At 38.3% G+C, this 22,491-nt stretch overlaps 1 protein-coding gene across 1 annotated transcript in view; it reads right to left on the bottom strand.

The window, feature by feature from the left end:
• Positions 1-22,491, bottom strand: part of LOC115260101 (uncharacterized) — a 47,021-nt gene that overhangs the window by 19,819 nt on the left and 4,711 nt on the right. Inside the window, exon 2 of the mRNA XM_062856765.1 lies at positions 7,269-7,921. Within this exon, the coding sequence (XP_062712749.1) occupies positions 7,269-7,289 (21 nt within the window). The 5' untranslated portion in view covers positions 7,290-7,921. The remainder of the gene's footprint in view (positions 1-7,268; positions 7,922-22,491) is intronic.

A 22,491-nucleotide genomic window follows, 5' to 3' on the forward strand; every position in this document is an offset into this window, starting at 1 on the left:
TCAATTGTCGAATTTTTTACCATGCCGTGCGAATTTTTCAGAATTTTGATGCGAATGTATCAGTGGCCACATCAGGCACGAAAAGCAGGATTGGCCACTTAGTGATCCCGGAACAGATTCCCGGGACCGGTTTTCAAAACCCCGGAAATGTGGTCAATTCTTGAATTTTCTATAATCATGTTGTCTGATGCATCGAAATTTGCAGAATTTCAGATGTCACATCAGATATCAGAGGCAGGATTAGCCGATTGGTGGTCCCGGAACCGGTTCCAGGACCCCGGAAATGTGGCCAGTTTGTATAACCTTGCCATATGGCACATCGAAGTTTGCAGAATTTCATAGATAATTCATTAGTCATCAAACCAGCAACTGAAAATAACATTGTTCGCTAGGCGGTCCCGGGACCGGTTCCCAGGGCCGGTTCCGAGGACCCCGGAAATGAGGTGAATTTTGTTTTTTTTACCATGCCGTGCGATGCATCTGCATTTGCAGAATTTTGTTGCGAATATATCAGTGGCCACATCAGATACGAAAAGCAGGATGGGCCACTTGGAGGTCGCGGACCTGGTTCCGGAGGCTCCGGAAATGGTGCCAAGTCTCACATTTTGTACGACCATCCCATGTGGCACATCAAAATTCCCAGAATTTCATAGATAATTCATCAGTTATCAAACCAGCAACTGAAGATAACGTTATCCACCTGGTGGTTCCAGAACAGGTTCTCGGGACCGGTTTCCAAAATCCCGGAAATGTGATCAATTCATGCATTTTCTATGATCATGTTGTCTGATGCATCGAAATTTGCAGAATTTTGATGTTCACATCAGATATCAGAGGCAGGATTAGCCACTTGGTGGTCCCGGAACCGGTTCCCAGTACCGGTTCCCGAGGCCCCGAAAATGTGACCAATTCCCTGATTTTGTATGACCCTGCCATGTGGCGCATCAAAATTAGTTGAATTTCGTGGATAATTTTCCAGTACTGCTAAATTACATTTTATTTCAGCAGGATTCAGGTAAATGTATCGTACGATATAAATAATATTTTAAAAATATGTAACTGTGACGAGCGTATCACTAATATGTAGCTTATTTGACGTACGATGTTAAGATTATTTTGTATTTCAGATTATCGACCGAAGAATCTAGTAATTCAACCAAATGCCAACAAGATGACGAGGAAACCAGGATGAATTGGGCAGACAACTGATTCGAAGCAGTCTAACAATGGTGTGCCTGAACGTTAACCAAGCGTATCCTTTGGAGTTTACCTTTCCACTAACAACACCCAAATTCCCGTGACACCTAGGCCTGAGAGATCGTAGAGTTGTCTACATTTTTCATAGGTGTCCAAAACTAATCATCCTTTCCATTTCCTCAGCAATCGCAAGGACGTGGCCAGGATAGTGCTCGACCATTGGAGGATTGCGTCAGTCTTGTCTAAGAGTCAGAGATTAATCCCAAATCTTTGTGCTTTGGTTCGGACGGGAAGGAGGCAACCCTCATAACAGCGGTCTAGGACTGTACCACCTACGAATTTGTGCGACTCGCTTAATGCTAATGCTAATGCTAATTTTTATTTCAGTTGATGCCTTTTTGTTTCATATAAACTATGTAACAAACAAATCATGTGTAATTTTTGAAAACAGTCAAATTTCCGACCAAACATACTTCATAAAGGTGAATCTCGTCTCAATACGGAAACATGCAAAATGTGATTCTCCTTTTAAAATATGCCTTCAGGAACTCCTCCAGGAATACTTTTGGGCCGTTCATAAATCACTGAAGCTAGTAGGATTTACGCTCCATACAAATTTTCATTTTTTTCTACACACTTAGAATAAATTACAGTATTCGGTGATAAAATCACCGAAACTGGTCTGTGAACAAGCAAACTACAGTATTACGGCAAAATCGATGAAATTACAGGAGAAAATCGGTGAAATCTATGAAAGCACCGAAGAACCGGTGAAATCAGACCAATTTACAGTAGTTCTGCGAATATTTTACCGAACAGACCGGTGACGGGTCATTTGTAAAGTTTACCGTACGTTCAGTGATATTGGCAGTTCATTCGTAAACAAACATTCCGAACGTTCTGTGATTTTTACGGTAAATTTGTAAAAAGTACCGAACGTTCCGGTAATTTTGCCAGATGCATTTTCCTGAGATTCACAGTACGTTCGGTGATATGAAAAATCACTGAACTTTTTACCGTACGTTCAGCTGTTGAGATTACGGTAAAATTTCACCGTAATCCGTCATTTTTTTCTAAATCTGTATGATAGAAAGTCTATTAGGGGCTGACATGATAAAAATTTGGTCTATCTGATTTATGAGTTGTTGCAGGGGATTTATGCAGAGGTTTATGAATGTTTATCGGGATTTGCTGCCGTCATTCTTCCAGGGATTTCTCAAAAAATCATATTGCAAACATTTTCCGGAATTAGAGGTGGATTTCCTCCAGAAATATTTCCTGCGATTTATCCAGAATTTTCTGCTGAGATTTTTCTAGGAATATCTGATCTGGAACTCCTCCGCAAATTCTTCCATGAATTTTTATAGGAATCCCTTCAGATATGTTCCTTAGAACTTTTTAGGCATTCCTTCTCTAGTACCTCCAGAAGTTTTTCTTGGAATTCCTTCAGCAGAATTTTTTGCTGGTATTATAGGACTTTTCTCAGAAATTTCTCCTCTAGGAATGTATCCAGATTTTTTGTGGCGATTTCTCTAATAATAGTATTACCTAGAGTTGCTCCGTGGATTATTCTAGGGATTTTGCTCTTAGGATTTTTTTTCAGGAATTCCTGCAGACTGATATTCCATTAGAAGTTCTACCAGGGATTCATCCAGAGGTTACGGTGCATAGTTTATAAATTTCTTAAATGAAATTCTATTAATCATCTGCAGTTTTTTTTTGTCCAGTAATCAATCAATCAATTTAATACAAGAGATTTCCCCAGGAATCCTCTATCTTCTATAGATTTCAAGGTTTCTTTTGGGATTCGTCCAGGATTTGCTCGTGGTATCCCTACAGGGAGTGCTTTTAAAACTCTTTGCTGGGAATTCTCCTGGAATTCATGCTTGAATTTCTGAAGCCATTTCTGCTGGGATTCCCTTAGAACTTTTTCCACGTGGATTTCTCCAGGAATTTCAGCTGGAGTCTTCTGAGATTTATATAAGAATTACTCCAATGACTCTTCAAGGGGTTATTCTAGAAATTTTTCAAGGGGTTCTTCTAGGGATACCTCAAGGGATTTCTTTGGAAATCACTCAAGAGATTTACTTTAGAGGTTTATACGGAGATTACTTACGGCTACGGGATTCAAGAAGAACTTACCCGAGGAATTAATTCGTTATGTAATTGTTCGGGTACATTCTCCACGATCTATCCAAGAATTTCAATTAGAATTTCAACACAGGTTTCTCCAGTGCTTTTCAGAGATTTCTCTAGGAATTGTTCTACAGAGATTTCATCAAATATTTTTCCAATATATTTTCCCTGTCACAAACTTTCTCTTGAGGTTTTTTTTTCAATTTCTGATTTCTTAATTTGGAATGCTGATGGTTCTGCCGCATTCTGTAGTATTGGACTGTTATTCGGTTATCGGTGTGAAACATTAATTAAACAAGGATGAAGTGCGAGATGAACCAGCCAAGAGCTGAAAATCTCGATAATAAAGAAAAATAATAATAATAATAATAAGGATGAAGTTTGGAAGAATCCCAGAAAGTGTGTTTTTCTGGTAAAAGTGCCTACGAACTCGCTACGAACTCTGATGTAATTCGAACGGACCATTCCCGTGTCCAGTAATTATCGACGATAAATAAAGAAGGTGGATCCAAGTGCCGTCCAAAAAAAGATGTGACTCACGGAGGGAAAGTGGAAATAGTTTATGGGCAACGAAGAGCTCAAGCTGATTGTGCTGGAATGGTGCAAGCGAGTGAACATCCGACGGATCATCGTGACACTAAGCATAGCCGGGGTTTTGATTCCGACGTACTTCCTTCCGGCGACCGGGAAGGGCAAGCGGTGTTTCTTCGATGAAGATGTTTTAAAAATGGTGAGACTGTTCCTTTTTAAATTTAGTAATTTTTATTCAATTCAGGGGAGGAGGGTAAACACTTTACTGATGATGGGTTCCGTTCGTATATGTAAAGCATAGATCAAGGTTGTTAACCGATAAATTATCGACAGTTAACTCAACGCAAACTCGATAACGATAAAGGTTGTTCGATAATCTCTCGATAACGATAACCAAACGATGAATCAACGCGAAGATCAACGTGTGTGGTATTGAATGTGCATTGTTGTTCGACTAGCCTTCCGTTGAACGCTGGTAGCACATGGTCTGCCAAATGCACATCAAGCAATCTAGTAGACGTGCAAACGGTCGTCGCGTCATCACTTGGCGAACGTCAAAAGATAAACACCAGTTACTTCCTGGGGGCACCCGCTTGTCCACAATAATTCCAAGCTCCTCACAACGTACCTTTGATAATTTTGCGATAAATCTAGTTACCCTAGTGACGGCATCAACAACGGTTCAGATCGCGAAGAAAATTTTCCGGAGACGTTATCGAGTCGATAATTTCAACAGTTAACTGTATCGCCGATGACGAATCTGTCTGAAGACGTTATCGTTATCGACGATAAACGATAATAGACGTTAACTTTATCGCCGATAACGATAATTTATCGATTAACAACCTTGGCATAGATCATAGGTTCCCAAACTTTCGGGTGCGCGACCCCCTTTGGCCAGCAGACGTGACAACCCCCAGCAACCACCATTCTCCACCATAAATTCTCCTATTTGTTGTCAGTTACAGAAAAATATTCTACTGTCCCTCGCAACCCCCTGGATGAAGACCAACGACCTTCTCGGGAGGTCGAGACCCACCTTTTTTGGGAAATTATGGCACAGATGAATATGTACAAAGAAAATCGATTATATTTCCGTTTTTCGTTAAACAAACTGAAAACTAAGTTTTTAAAAAACAGATCAGTTTTGCTCCGAAAAAAGGGGTCAAGATAAGTCAGGTTTTTAGACTTATCATGCCCTCTTTTTTCGGAGTGAATCTATATTTTTTAAAACTGCTTGTACAAAATCACGTTTTGTATTTTCTTAACTTTTTATCGTCTTTTACCATACACAGAAAGAAATTTTGAAATCTACACGTGACGTAAATATTGTGACGTTTAAATTTCCATTTCATTTCACTCGATTTTACATAAAAGATCTTATGCAATTCAGTATCATAATTCTTAATTTTATATAACTCATTTTGGTATTATAATGGCCAATTTTTCTGAACTGGTTCATTATGCAACTGAAATGAGTTGCATAATGAAAAATAGTTGCATAATGTTCATAATGCAATTCATTTGAGTTGCATTATGAACATTATGCAACTCAAATGAGTTGTATAATGAAAAAAAAAAATCATTGCATAAAATGTTGTATGGAGCTCGTTGCAAAACTCGATTTTTTCAGCACTTTTCGTATTTATCCAACTCGGCAAGCCTCGTTGGATAAATGTACGACTCGTGCTGAAAAAATCAACTTTTTGCAACTCGTTACATAAATAACTATTATTGCACGCAAAGTTGTAGGCAAGCTCCATACTGCAGTCTACCTGTAATTTTACAATCCGATGGAGAATTGTGTTGAAAGCGTTGGAGGTCATTTTGTTACAGCGAACTCGATGTAACAATTTTTAACTGTGTAGCTAATTAATACATTCAAGAGTATAGGAAAAAAATACTAAATTAATATGTTTTTGAGATGGGCCATTGCATCGGACTACCTTCGAAAAATGTCTATTGATATTCACCTTGAATATCAATTGTCATTTTCCGAAAATAGTCGTCACATTTATCTTACATATTCGAAAAAGAGAAGTTTTTCCATGATTTTCTCGTAGAACTGGTCTAGCCGCACAAGTTTTTCATTTACCATATTCTCAGGTTCAGCTTCTAAAATGAGCTGCAGGTGGTTGAATTTAGATATGTCGAAATGGCATTTTTAGCACTGACTATGGCAATGATGGCCAGGACACGTTTATGGGGGAAAGCAAAGGAAGATTGCAGGGGCGTTTCATGGGTCCTAAGGGGTTTCACTGGGTTATAAGGAGTTCCCTGAAACATTTCAAAGGGTGTAAGGAGTTCCATCAACGGGTTTCAGGGGGCTCCAGTGAGTCACCGTGGTAATTCAGGGGGTCACAGGGGTAAAGATTGTGTGAGATTGTGGGGCCATTAATTTTCGGAGCAGGATTCAAGGCGTTTTCGATTGTCTGAGGGTGTCGAAGGCATTGCAGAGAGTTTCAAAAAATTTCCGACCGGTTTTGAAGGCATTACGGAGGCGTTTTCGATGGTTTTGGAGGGTCTCAGGTGCGTTACATGGGTCCGAGAGGGTTTTAGGGAGATTGTAGAAGCATTTCAGGAAGTTCTGGAGGTTTTTTAGCGGGCTTCTTAAGCGTTACGGAGGAGTTACGCAGGTGTTTTCAAAATCTTCGGAAGGGTTTCAGGTACGTTCGATTTTGGATGCATTTCAGGAGGTTTCAGAGGATTTTCAGCTGGTTTCAGAGGCGTTATGAAAACGTTTTGGGTGGTTTCGGTGGATCTCAGGTGCGTTACATGGCGTCTGAGGGGGTTTTAGGGGGTTTTTGAAACATTTCAAGATGTTTTAGAGGATTTCAAAGGCACCTTCACCAAAACCCATGAAAACATTTGAAACGCCCCTGAAGTGCTTTGAAACACTTTTAAAATGTCCCTGAAACCCCTTGGAACGTCTATGAAAAGCTCCGAAAACCTTCCTGAAAACAAGAGCATCCAGATAACTAGTGATGCAAAGCCCAAGTGACACGTTGATGGCTTATAAGTCTTGTGGAGGTTTTGATAACCTTGATAAAACCTATCACTTTTTATTTTGGTTTTATGAAGGGTTGAAGAACCTCTTCTAGCCTATTTGACTATTAATTATTACTTGGGAAGGTTTTCGCGGCATTTTAACAATAGTTGTAGAACATGTAGTCGGTGCAGCATTGATTTTATTATTGTTGAGGCTCACTGGTTGTACACATAGTGACATAGAGAATAATGATTCCATATTCCAAATGGATTCCCGGGCAATTTTTATTGTTCTGATCAATGAGGTAGTAAACCGTATATTGTACGGCCTTCTGTGCTTATACTCCATTGCCAGTTGATGCCCAAATGTTGCTAGCGATCATAACATCATAAAAAGCATTATACACATTCATTACCTTGTTCATTCCATTGCCCATGATGACGGACGACGACTATGACGGTAGCAGCGACGGTCTTTGCTATTATCCTATCAGTGCTTTTTCGTTCTTCGCCGGCTGATGCCGCCCGCCGATGTGATTTCCACCGTTCGAAAAGGATGTCTCCGTCGGAAAAGGGATGATTATGTATGCGCTCGCTATTCCAAAGCTGCCAACAACTACCGCTATATGAACAAACATCAACATCAACAACAACAATAACGACGACAACGACGACGACGACGGCTACAATTTCCGTAACGACTCTATTATTGTATACTAGTAGTGGGATGGGCCGTTTCTGGCTTTGGATAAACATGCTTTCCTCTCCGCCTGGTCAGCAGCATTACGGGGTCATGATCCGACGACGGTTCGGAGGTAGAAGCGCGGTCAATCGTCGAGATCCCCATTTGACTGCGGGATCCTTCTGCTCCGGTTTCGTATTCCAATTTTTAATCAAATGGTGGCTTCTCTCTTCCTCTCGAAGCCACCAATAGCTTGTTTTTAGGAACTTGGGTGTCTATATCAGGAGGCAATCAATCACGACAGTAGTGGGGACGCCAGGCCAAATTACTACGCGGCAGCTGGAGTTGATGGTGGTGGAATGGTCGTGCTTTCGTTTCTATATTTAGCTGGAAAAGAGAAGGAGAATTGGGATTTTAGGGAAAACTTGTTTGAAATAGAACATTATGAATTATTGTATAAAATCAACAGAATACTAATGATAAGACTTAGAAAATCTTAGATAAACTGTCCAAGTAGCACACATGTTCTACATAAGTTTTTGTTACTTATATGTCCAAATTTGATCGCACAAGAGTTACATGAGCTTAAGCAGAAAATTTTTGCTAGGTATTCGGGAATGATTACTATACAACCAAGTAACATTTTTTAGTCAAATAGGCTAGAAGAAGTCCTTAGGACCATCTTAAAGCCAAAATAAAAAGTTTTTGGTTTTATGACGATTTTCAAAACTGCTACAAGAATAATTGATTATCAAAATGATACTTGAGAACTTTTATTCGGGATAACGGGATTCAATCTCTAATATTCGGCGTGAAAGTGTTTTTACCATTGCTCCAGCTTTGTTCCACTGTTATACATGTCTTAACCTCCCTATCCCTATCACATGGGGACATTTTGAATAACTTCCTCCTAGGTTTCCTGTCATCCTTGGGGAGTGGGTCAGTGTCAGATTATCGTCAAATGAGTGTGGTATAGGAACATGCATTCACTGAGTACGGTGAAGCAATGTTTTCAACCTCAGTAGTGGTGGTATGCATTTTGCGTACTTTCGCCAGACTATGTGACGCCGCTTAAAGGATATGATGCGGTTTGGGGCTTTTTCTTCGAATTGCTTGGATTCAAAGAGCAAAACGTAAGAAAAATTCGATAGGCGGTGTTCTCAAAATTCGTAACGCTTTGAGGAAAGGAAGAAGATAATCTCAATCGAGCTTTCTCTAAATTTCAAGATTCATTTTGCGAGAACCGAAGTCCATTTGACGGAAGCGGTCGTGGCTGCGGAATAGTTCCTGGGAGTCGAGGGGTTACCTTCCCAGGTAACCATTAAGCCGTTAAAATGGCATTGAATCGGTTCTATACTGGAATATAGAACCTGGCTAACAGAGCTAATTGGTTCTATATCCTCTAATAGAGCTGCTCAATAGCCACTTTTGGCGCATCATTCGGCTGATATACGGCCAACTTAAAAATTCCGTACCAAGTCTCTGGAGTGAGAGTTGTCAAAAGTGAGACAAAGAAAAAAGAAAAAAATTGTTTATCTTCTGTTCTTTTCTCATTTCTTTTGCTTCCACTGAAGTTGTTTTTCTTTGCTGCTTGACCCAGATTCCAGCTCTTGCCCTCCGGGTTCCTGATCGAAAGTCCAAGTCCATTTGCGTTTCCCATCTGATCTACCAATGCACCATGGAATCAGTGTGATCAAATTAGTATTTAAACCATGCAAAACATAATAGTTTGGGTATCTCGACGGTTCAAAATGATATGGGAGGGTGATGTGGTCAATTTGGTGGTGAAAAACGCTGGAAGAGAAAAGATGCAGGAGAAGCAACATGTATATTTACCAATGGTCGGAAAACATTGCAGCTCCTTTTCCGCAACGTTTTCCGACCGGAGCTGGAGTTTGTAGAACTAATAAACTAAAAGAATCGTGTCCTTAATCACCACATTTGCTTGAAAGATTTCATCGCAGAGATCTCTGTGATTCCATTATCTTTTAGCTTTCCGAGCAGCATTCGTCGAATGACAACAAAAATGATCCTGTTCCTCCGATTCCGATCCGTTATGTTAAAATGTATTAGCCATGACCGACCTGACATAAACGTCATGTACTCCAAGCCCTGTGACAGCACTGACAAACATCTTTACAGCTTGTAGGCTTCATAGGGAAGTGGAATCATCTCGGCAGGGGTCCTATTTTGGGCACATTTCTGCTAAAACTCAGCCAATTCTGAACCAATAGACACAATTTTTGGAACGCGATGAGATACGTATAGTATCTAGCCGTGTACAAAATTTCAAGTCAATTGGTTTGGAACTGATTGAGTTAAAGCGAAGAGTGCCCAAAATACCGGCCGCTGTCCAAGTGGTTCGCTACACTATAAGCACACACGCCTTATTTTAGTTCTTACTGTTTATTAAGCATTAGGGATGCTTATATAAAGCTTTTTAGCACCAAAGAGCTGTGCAATGACCATTTTAATGCTTAGAACAGTCCTTAATGGTTTTTTTTTTTCCTCCCCTGTTGGGGAATTTAAGCCACTGCGTCCAATAAGCTGAACTTTTGTGGCATGTCCCGTTTTGATATTCGCATCTAGCCAGCTAATTACCATGTGTCAAGTAATCAGCTTCTGCCACGACGCGTCGTCTCCCAGTCAGGTGCAATGGAATTAATAAACCCCAAGACCTTCCCAGGTTCTGCAGACCAGATCTCACTGGGTTGCAAGCAACCACTATTTAGAAATCTTTGCCTGCGCATGTATAAAGCACCATAACTGCAAAGCAGATGTTCCGAGGTTTCACGTTCCGTATTACAGAAACGACAGATATCACTCTGAATCTGGCCAATATTTTTCAAGTGATACCTGCTCGGACAGTGTCCAGTTACTAGGCCAGTGTATGTACATAGAGCTCTCTTGTTGAGCACTAAGAGCTTTTTGGTTTTATAAGCATTTGGTGTTATAAATCGTTTTGACTGATTGCAATTTTTGACATCCATCCAATTGGATATCACCCTCTGCTCAGCCCAGCATTTCAGATCCATTTTAATTGTACAGTTTGATATTCCGCAGAATGGTTCTGGATCAACAAATTGTAAATTGGAACCACTTTTAGCAAGCTCGTCTGCCATTTCATTCCCTTCAATGCCGCAGTGACCTGGAACCCAGTATAAGTTTACTGAGTTCCCTTGGCACAGCCTGCGCAGTGAAAGAATGCATTCCCAGACAAGCTTTGAAGTACATTTGTAAGCGCACAATGCTTTTAGTGCAGCTTGACTATCTGAGAAAATACAAATATTTGCATATCTGTATTTTCTCTCAAGGCAGATATTTGCGCATTTCAAAATAGCAAGAATCTCTGCTTGAAACACCGTAGGATAGTGTCCCATCGCCACTGAAATTTGTATTCCAGGACCGTAGATTCCTGCTCCTGTTTTTATTCCAACTTTTGAGCCATCTGTATAGAATTTGATTGACCCTTGACGAACAGTGGGACCTCCGACTTCCCAATCTGCACGAGTTGTTTCGTGCAACTTGTAAGGAACATCATGGTTCTCCACAGGTTTCATCCAGTCTTTAATCATTTTCATTACTGGCCTATTTTGGAAGTATTGTGAAATGCTCAGGTGACCTACAAGATCACCTGGCATAAACTTTTCAACTCGTTCAAGTCTCAGCAATTCCTTTTCTGCTTCTAATTGCACGTACTCGTGCAAAGGTAGCAGATTGAGAATTGCATCTAAAGCTTTTGATGGTGTGCTTCGCATCGCTCCTGTAACAGCAATGGACGCAAGACGTTGAATTTTCGCAAGCTTTGATTGCGTGGTAGCCTCTTTTGTTTTTGGCCACCAGACAAACGAAGCATACGTCACTTTTGGGCGGATTATGGCAGTATAAATCCACATTATCATTTTTGGTTTCAAGCCCCACTTCCTGCCAATAGTTTTGGAGCATAACCAGAACGCACTTGTTGCCTTACCGATCACGGACTCAATTTGAGCATTCCAGTTCAGTTTAGCATCCAGTATCAAACCTAAGTATTTGACTCGATCACTAGGATGAATTTGTATCCCTCCAAGCCGAAAAGCTTTAAGGTTGATCTTCCTTCTCCTAGTGAAAGGGACAATTACGACTTTTGACGGGTTGATGCTAAGGCCCTCCTTAATACACCATGAATGTGTATAGTTTAGAGCCCTTTGCATTCTCTCCGAAACAGTTTCGTCATACTTTCCTCTCACTATTATGACTATATCGTCTGCAAAGCCCACAACTTCGAAACATCTTTCCTTCAAGCTTCTTAGAAGATCGTCTACAACTAAGGACCAAGGGTGCGACCATTCATTTGCAAAGATTTACATTCACTTGCTATTATCTCAGTTCAGAAGCATGCTATCCAAAAACAATGTATGGATGAATTTTACCTTGTAGTTTTATCTGAAAATTTGCCGAATAACATTGGGGTCGCAAACGTATACCAAAGCCGTGAGCGAGCTGTGAAGGCAACTCTCCAAGCGGTGAATGTAAATTACATTCACGCTGTGGAGAGTTGCCTTCACAGCTCGCTCACGACTTTGGTATGCGTGTGCGACCCCAATGTTATTCGGCAAACTTTCAGATAAAACTACAAGGTTAAATTCATCCATACATTGTTTTTCGATAGCACGCTTCTGAACTGAGATAATAGCAAGTGAATGTAAATCTTTGAAAATGAATGGTCGCATCCCTGCTAAGGACCACATTAGTGGTGAGAGGACTCCTCCTTGAGGGCAACCCTTTGTTGCCCTTACTGTTATAGAAGAACTTCCCAGCTCAGAAGTGATTTCTCTTTTTGCAAGCACAGTATGAATCCAATGTATGATACATTGGTCGAAGTTTTTATTCTCCATGGCACGCTTCATAGATGAATAGGAGGCATTATCAAATGCTCCTTCTATATCTAAAAAGGCGCATAGAGCTATTTCTTTTGCTGAAAACGTTTTTTCCACCTTTGTTACTAGCGAGTGAAGTGCCGTAACCGTTGACTTACCAGATTGATAAGCAAACTGGAAGTCAGACAGGGGATGCTCTTTCATGTAAGAAGAATTGATAAAATCCTTCAAAACCTTTTCCATAGTCTTCAACAAAACTGAAGAAAGACTAATTGGTCTATATGCTTTCGGATGCGTTTTATCTCGTTTCCCCTTTTTCGGGATAAAGATAACTTTTACAAGTCTCCATTTTGATGGAACGAAATTCAATCTCAAACTAGCCTTGAACATCTCAATTAGTGATGGAACCAATACCGTTTCTCCGTTTTGAATCAGTGCTGGAAATATCCCATCAACTCCTGCAGATTTAAAAGGCTGAAAAGATCTTATCGCATTTTCCACTCTGGCCTTCGTGAAGATTTCATCAGCTAAATCTGAGGCGGTGTTTACTGTACTATTTGACTCCATTGAGTTTATACTAGGACATCCTTCACCTTCCAGAGATATAGTATCATTGGAATCCACACTTAGAACCGAACCTGGAAAATGGGTTTCCATCATTAAATCCAAAGTTTCACGAGGAGTTTTGGTAAAAGCTCCATCGTCACGCTTCAGATTTCCCAATTCATTTGCATGATCTTTTGCAAGCGTTTTTTGTAGTCTAGCAACTACAGGAGTACTGTTTATGTTTTCACATGTCAGCACCCAAGATTTTCTTTTAGATTTTCGAATTTCGTTGTTGTACTCAGTCAGGGCTTTCCTATACTGAGTCCAATCTCCCGTTTGTTTCGCTCTATTGAACATTTTACGAGAAAATTTTCTTAGGCGATCCAGTTTAAAGTTCCACCATGGCACGTCTCTAGTAGAAGACGATTGTATGGTGGAACAACTGCTGTTAAAGGAATTGATGATACTTTCATTTACTCTTTGAGAAAATGATTCCAACTTTTGAGTTGAATCGATAGTTTCCTCCATTGTAAATGAATGCGAATTCAACAATTCCACATATTGATCCCAGTTTGTCTTCCTGGGATTTCTAAATGCAGTTCTAGAATAATCTCCACCGCTCCAATTGAAGATTATGTGTTTATGATCAGATAGAGAAATCTCATCTTAATGGTCTTAATGGTTACCGTCAAATGGGGTAACTTGCAACACTTTTTGACTTTGAAGCAATGTCATTAAAAATCTAAACATTTCAAACATACTGTAAAGCATCGTGTACACTAATTACCACGAGTAGAATACTATGCAGAACAGCATTAACCAAAATACGTTGCCACCTAAACAGGAGATGTGAAATACATGCTTGTTGCAAGTTACCCCATCTATGGGGTAACATGCAACACATGACATGAAGCTAAGTTAGCTACCATTAAACTATACTAACATTCTACAGTGATAGACATTCGTTTAGCCGAGGCTAAAAAATTTTCAAAAAAAGGTCAGGAAACTCATAAAAAAGATGTTATGATAAAACTTTTTTATCGTAGTGATAGTATATCTAGTACTGTTTTATAAAAATGTGATACATCATACTTACATATACACTGAAACAAAAACGAGGGTGAAAACCCTTTAAATGTCATTTTTTGCCTAGACATTCGTTTAGCCGAATTGAACATTTTTTAGAATTCCATAATAAAAAACTAACAAATTTCGAAAAATATCCAATAAAGTCATTTTGTATGGTGAACTGCATTATAGATCGACTTGTGAATCATGAATTAGGTCGTTTTGGAAGTGTTGCCATATTAATTTTGCATGCATCTCATATAAATATGTCATATTATTGTAAATGTTTCCAAATTGAGATTTGATGTAGTTCCGATAAAAATCGGAAGTGTTTCAAAAGAATGCAATGAAAGTTTCATGACCAAAGCAGATTGAAAATTTACGAAAAACAATGTTTTTAACAGAAAAATATAACGCAAACCATCAAAAAATCACGTATTTAAGTATTGTTTTGATGAAATATTATGGTGTCACTTGCATAAATCACAGCGTTTACTACTAATACGTCTTCTAATAGCTCCCAATACCTTCCAGACTGTATTCTGGCTGAAATAACATACATTGGACGGCTCATATTTCGAGAAATGGCACTGAAAGTATCCAAATTTCTAGCATGAAATACTTGTTTCATAATTCAGACATTCTTTTCAAATAAATCATGTTAAAAATGCATGTGGTTCACAACTAAGATTCATTTATAATATATTTCTCCAGATTGAATGAAATAAGCCAATTGTTTGACCATATCTTGCATTTTTGTATGAGCATCTGCTTTTAAATAAACAGGGTACAACAATTCTGACACTACTTGCAGTTCTTTCACTTAGTAGTCTTCTAACTCATTTATTAATGCTAGTATCAAACAGGTATACTCCACAGGCATTAGGGCACGTCTTTATTTCAATGCAGAACTATTTATTTTAGCTTTAATCAATCCCATTTTAAAGTTTAAACAACCAAAAACTAGTATACTTAATTTTTTCATGACATTTTATGTAATAATTTGAACATTTCTAACAATAATTCTGTGCCATATTTTCAAAACTGCTAATCTAGCTTACGTTTGAGTGTTTACAGAAATCATTTTTCTTAAATAAATTTGTTTATCGTCTCTTCTCCTTATCGGGACATTTTTTTATAACATTTCTCTGAATTTCACAAATAAATGAACTTTTAAGGTCAATTATCTTGCTAACACGTCATAAACTAAATGCCTTGGAGTATATCTTCGAAATATATTCACGAAATTGCAAAAAAACTATTGAAAACCAATTTTTCATTTACCTCGGCTAAACGAATGTCTAGGCAAAAAATGACATTTGAAGGGTTTTTACCCTCGTTTTTGTTTCAGTGTATATGTAAGTGTGATGTATCACATTTTTATAAAACAGTACTAGATATACTATCACTACGATAAAAAAGTTTTATCATAAAATCTTTTGTATGGGTTTCCTGACACTTTTTTTGGTCTCGGCTAAACGAATGTCTATAACTGTAGTTCTTGGTTATATTATAAGTTTTTGATGTAATGCATGAAAAATGCTTTGAAAAGAAGTACGATAACCAATTGAAATATGATTTTTAATTAAAAGGTTGGAAGTTATTATAAGCGATAGCATATCGTTTCACAACAGGTCTTACGTCCTTCAAATATGAAATACTTATGGATTTCATGACTCAGTATTAGTTACAAAATGTGAACAATGCCAAATGTAATTTGTTGGAAAGGTTAAGTGAGTCATCTTTAGATTATTTTCAGTATGAAATGGAGTTTGGCTATTTCAGCTGAATTAAACACTTATTCAACTATTTACAAAGTGAAAAGCCGTCAATTTTGGCATTCTATTGAAATAATTTTCTCCATCTAGGTTCAAAATAGATGTTAATGATTGGTTTAGAACGTTCATAAACTGAATTAAACTTTCATAAAGGGTAAACATGTATGAAGTTTTGTCTTCAACAATGTTTGAAAGTCGCGTGCTTTTTGCACGGTAAAATTGGTAAAATTGAGTTGAAAATTGGAAATGAACACGTCACGTAATTAATAAATGATTCATTTCGATTATTTCCATCCGAAATATCATGCTATGAAAATAAATTATATGAAGTTTTATTAATTTCAACTGTTGCAAGTTACCCCATAGTGGTTGTCGAATATGATAATGATTTTTTATATAACTTAGGCAATAAGTTTAACAATCTTTTATCGTTCAACTAAGCTTACTATTAGGCACCCTAACAGCAAGCAAGGTCGTCAGACTTATCGCACTTACCATACGAGAGAGCACGATTTTCATACTTGTTTTTATAGCATAAAATGAGCAAACCATTTTAACAGTGTAGCTAAGCAGTAAACAAAGAAACAAAACTATTTTTTTCACTAAAACGATCTTTGGTACACATAATTTTGTTAACCGAAATGGTGGAGCATACTAGCTTTCATTATTATGAAAATACAGTTCACATTTATTGTATGTCATCGTGTTGCAAGTTACACCGCTGTTGCAAGTAACCCCGTTTGACGGTACCTGGGTTCTTATCGATTATGGTGGCCACATTGTAATGTTAGCTAAAACCTCACATGCAGCATATCAATCTTCATGATTTTGCAAAACAAGAACTATAGAAGGCATTTCGAGACTTTTTGGACATATTGGCCACTATCGGACATACCTCGGGAGCCTGGGGTCCTCGGGGAAGGGACTATTTATTTATTTTTGCCAGTGCTGTTATGATATATTAGAGCTTTCAGCGCCCCTACTGGTACGCCTATAATAAGGAAATTACTATCGCGCCTAATTAAGAATCATTTCGAGAAAACCCCTTCATGCATTATCACGTCAATGTTTTTCTGCGTTTATCGCGAAAAGGACATTCTGGCTGAAATTACTTCCTACCGTATGCGTGATAATGTTTGCACCATCGTTAAATAACGTTCCTTGTTTACTTGTGAATACAATATATGGTTTTCTTTACAGGTATTTAAGCTATAACTTCAATCATAGTAGACTATGAATAAAAAATGTTGATTTTCTAAGTTTGACACTGGCACAATGACTAAGTGGCAACCTACTCATGATTTGTCCACGCGCAAATATTCAAAAGTGGGTTTTCAGTCACCGTTGGAGTGTCACAGTCAAAAATCAAAATTTATTTTTTATTTTGACATTATTTAATGGTGTAGACATTAACACACAAACAGAATTTAATATAATTTTTGATTCTGGAATTTTCAACGGGATCGATAGAAAACATGGTTTTGCTGGAGAACGAAAAAAACGGATGTTGCGTTCGGACAAATTCAAGACTTTCTTATATGGCGCTACTCGTAGCTCCCGGGTGCCATTAGTATTTATGTGATTTTTTTTTCTATGGTCGAAGGATCACCAAGGCCACCGTGATTTTCCTTTTCGATCTACCGTGCCGTTAAGTCGCTGATTTCGCGTTTCTTTGCCATTTTTCTAATTGAGTGCACATAATTCGCCCAAATCTTCTTTATAAGGGCAGCGATAGCCTTCGTAATCCATGCCAACCTTGGACGACCAGTGGCAACTTCGGGAATAGTTGCCCTTGCTTTTTTTCGGTGTAAGACCGTTTTACGGTCCACCTGAACACTCCTGAAATGTCTTTTTTAACATTTGTACGTGGACAAATCACGACTACCGCTGTCACCCTTTTCATGGTGCAAATTTTAAACTTAAGAAGTCGGATTTTTTACCCACAGCCTACTATGATATGAGTTAGAGCTAACGTGCATGCAAAAAAAAAAACAAGACATTGCACATTGGGCAGAAACGGGCCTGTAATCGGAATTATTTGGAAGCCGCTGGTTTTGAAACTTGAAATGCTGCATTTAAAAAAAAAGACACTACACCGTCTTCAACCAGAGGTTGCACAGACTGAACATTCACTAACATTAGGCAACGGACAACACGGAACACCCAGTGGACCAGTGGAGGATTTTTCGTTTGACGAAAAGTTTCCTCCGGCTGGAGCGGGAATCGAACCCTCACTCCGTGGCACTCACAATACGCCTAAACGACTAACGCCGCTAACCGCACGGCCACGAAGCCCACATGGAAAAGCCCCATGGAAAATGGGCCAATTAATCGAATGGTGATGGTTTCATTCTGTGCAGACCCCGAAAAGGGGTTCATTTTGCCCCATTTTACCCTAAATCAGCCGTTTTCAATCTGTATACTTCCATAGCTCTACACGCCGCTATTTTTTTGGTATATAAGGCCGGAACATGGGCGAAAGCCAGGGGATGCGTTGATAATAGCAGAATAGCAGAATATAAGGCCGGAACAAATCTCATTTTCTTCTTTTGTCACAATACTCGTTGGCTCGCTAAGGGGGAGGACAATAAATAATAAATGTATTTGATGAAGAAATACCCAAACAATTTGGCAAAATCTATAAACTTATCGGATTTGTTAAGAAATTTTCTGTGCAACTCTAATTTCACCTTAAAATTTTAAAATTTCTTGAAAAAAATATTGAAGTCCCCCCTCAAAATGTTGAATTTCGACCAAAATTTTCCAAGGGGGCGGTGACATAAGAGAAAATCAAAATTTGTGTCAGCCTAAATTGACGAATATGATACTATTATGTTTACAGAATAGAGTGATGATCCATTTTGCCCTGTTTTAATGAATGTATGCTTAATATAATTTCAATTGATCCAGATTTTTTTGTACATGAATGAACAAATTTCATGGTATTATATCTACAAAATTGAATGACGATGATATCATGCTGTGCTTAGTTCTAGAAGTGGCGTATTTTACCCCATTTCACCCTATATTAGTAATATTGGTATGAATATAACGTCTATAACTTTAAATGCTATAATAATTTAGGCATATGATTGGACAAGTAATATGTTATCAGCTCTACATCATTGAATGATGATGGGGTCATGCAGTGACATGTATAAGTACCGTCAAATGGGGTAACTTGCAACACTTTTCGACTTTGAAGCAATATCATTGAAAATCTAAACTTTTGAAACATCCTGTGAAGCATCATGTACGCTAATTACTCCGAGTAGAATACTATGCAGCACTTGGTTTACCAAAATACGTTGCCACCTAATCAGCAGGTGCGAAATATATGCTTGTTGCAAGTTTCCCCATCTGTGGGGTAACTTGCAACATGGGACATGAAGCTCAGTTAGCTATCATCAAACAGCACTAACATTCTAATATTTAGTCGTATTGTAAATTTTTGATGTTATGCATGAAACACACCATGAAAAGATGTACACTAATCAATTGACATATATTTTTTTTATGAAAGGATTGATAGTTATTGCAAGCGAGAGTATATCGTTTAGCAACAGGTCTCACGTCCCTCAAACACAAAATATATATGATTCTCGTGACTTAGCATTCATTACAAAATGTCAACAATGATTATTGTCATTTCTTGAAAAGGTAGAGTGAGTCATCTTCAAGTAGCTTTCAGTTTGAAGTGGTGTTTGGCAATTTCAGCTAATTTAACATGATTGAAACACACCTATTCTACTTTGTAAATGTCAAACTCGCTAATTTCGGTATTAAACTAACATAATTTACTCCATCTAGGTTCAGAATTGCTGTTGGTGATTGCTTTACCGCGTTCATAAACAAAAATTGAACTTTTAACATGATGAAACATGAATGAAACTTCAAAATGTGATATTTCCTAACAATGTGACACGTGACCTTCAAACGTGCAAAAAAATGTAAAAAATAAATTGTCATTTGGAAATGAACGCGTTACGTAATCAATAAATGATCCGTTTCGGTTATTTCTGTCAAATATATCGTGAAATGAAGACAAATAATAGAAGGTTTCGTCAAATTCAACTGTTGCAAGTTACCCCATAGTGGTTGTCGAATATAATAATGATTTTTTGCATTACTTAGTCGATAAGTTTATCAAACTTTTATCGTTTAGCTAAGCTTACTATTAGGTACCCTAACTGCAAGCAAGGTCATCAGACTTAGCGCACTTACCATAAGGGAGAGATCAAGCACGATTTTCATACTTGTTTTTATGGCATAAAATGAGCCATCCGTTTTAACAGTGTAGCTGAACCATAAACAAAGAAACAAAGCTAATTTTTATACTAAATCGATCTTTGATACACATAATCTCTATAACCAAAATAGTAGGGCATACTAGTTTTCATTAGTATTAGATAATGCTTCACATTTAGTGTATGTCATCGTGTTGCAAGTTACACCGCTGTTGCAAGTAACCCCGTTTGACGGTAATGGCCCATTTCACCCCATATCACCCTATATAAGTTATTTTGCAAACACAATTCTATAAATTAGTTTTATAGATTTTTTTTACAAAGTAATCGACCAATTTGATGTTATCTGAATTGGATGGCAGTGTTCAGGTGGAGTGCTGAGTTCAAGAAATGGTCCATTTTTCCCTATTTTACTTTATATTTATATTTTAATGAAAATAACCCCCTGAATCCCATGCTGATGATTTTTTTTTTGTACAGTAAATGTACAAACTTGATGTTTTATCTTTACAGAATTGGATGGCACTGATGGTATGCGGTGCTGAGTTCAAGAAGTGGCCCATTTTAACTTATTCCGCCCTTTAATCCAATACTAATACTTTTGTATTATAGTAATGTTTTTTATTATTATTATCTTTATTAACGAGATTTTCAGCCCAGGGCATATATAGTAATGTTTAAATTTGACGTTATCAACTTTACAGAATAGGAAGGTGATGATGGTATGCGGTGCTTCCAGAGGGATTCCAGAAGAATTTTGACTGGGACACCAGGAGAATCCTGACAGGTATTGCAAGGAAATCCTGACATGGATTCCGGAAAGATTCTGACAGGAATTTTAGAAGAATCTCGACAGCAATTACGGAGAAATCTTAATAAGGATTCTGGTGGGATCCTGAATAGAATTCAGGAGGAATCCTAACAGGATTTCCGAAAGAAACCTAACAAGAATTGCAGAGGAATCCTTATAGAAATTCCAGAGGAACTTCAATAAGAGCTCCCAACAGGAAATCCGGTGTAATCCTGAGAGTTATTCTGGTGAAATCTATTGCAGGAATTCCACGGGAATCTGGGCAATAATTCCAGCAGAGACCTGGCAGAAATCCCTGCCAGGTGATTTCGGGCAAGGATTCAAGGGAAATCTTGGCAGGTATTTCAGTGGGAATCCTGGCAGGAATTCCACCAAAAAACTTGCAGTAAATCAAGCGTAATCCTAACAGGGATTACTGAGGAATCCTGTAGGAATTCCAGGGAAATCCAAACAGGGATTCCATGTTTCTACTAGAATTCCTGCAAGAATACCGATAGATTTTTTGCCAGGATTCCTGTGGAATTCCTGCAATAGATTTCACCAGAATATCTCTCAGGATTACACGGGATTTCCTGTTGGGAGCTCTTATTGAAGTTCCTCAGGAATTTATATTAGAATTCCTCTGGAATTCTTGTTAGGTTTCCTTCTGATATCCTGTTAGGATTCCTCCTGAATTCCTTTCAGGATCCTTATCAAGATCAGGAAATCCGGAAATCCGATTAGCATTTCTCTGGAACTCTTATTAGAATTCCTCCAGAATTCCTATTAGGATTTCTCTGGAATGCTTGTTAGGTTTCCTTCGCAACTCCTGCCAGGATTCCTAGGTAATTCCTAGCAGGGTTCCTCCGGAATTCATGTCAGGATTTTTTTCCAAAATTCCTGTCAGCATTTTTCTGTTATTCCCTGCCAAGCTTCTCCTGAAATACCTGTCAGTATTCTCCAGCTGTTTCTGACAGGATTTTCCCTGGGATTCCTATTAGGATTCCCCCGAAATCCCTGCCAGGATTCTTCTGGAAGCACCGCATACCATCACCACCTTCTCATTCTGTCGCTTCAACTTCGATACTGATATTTTTGCATAGTAATGTTCAAATTTGACGTTATCAATCAAATTTGAGCATGACTATATAAAAATATAAGTATCGGATTAAAAGCGATATTTTCACTAAAGTTATAAATATAGGGTGTAATAGGTTAAAATGGGTCACTTCTTGAATTCAGCACTTCATCTCATCACTGCCATCCAATTCAGATAACATCAAATTGGTCGATTACTTTATAAAAAAATCTCTAAAACTAATTTAAACTAATTTATAGAGATCTGTTTTCAAAATTACTTCTCTCTCTCTCTTCTTGGCGTAACGTCCTCATTGGGACAAAGCCTGCTTCTCAGCAGTTATTAACTGAGAGCTTCCTCTGTCAATGACCATTTTGCATGCGTATATCGTGTGGCAGGCACAAAGATACTCTATGCCCAAGGAAGTCAAGTAAATTTCCTTTACGAAAAGATCCTGGACCGACCAAGAATCGAACCCGTCACCCTCAGCATGGTCATGCTGAATACCCGTGCGTTTACCGCCTCGGCATTTTAAGTTATAGACGTTATATTCACCAACACTAATAATATAGGGTGAAATGGGGTGAAATA

Source organism: Aedes albopictus, chromosome 3, assembly GCF_035046485.1.
Source record: "Aedes albopictus strain Foshan chromosome 3, AalbF5, whole genome shotgun sequence".
Classification (NCBI taxonomy): Eukaryota; Metazoa; Arthropoda; class Insecta; order Diptera; family Culicidae; genus Aedes; species Aedes albopictus.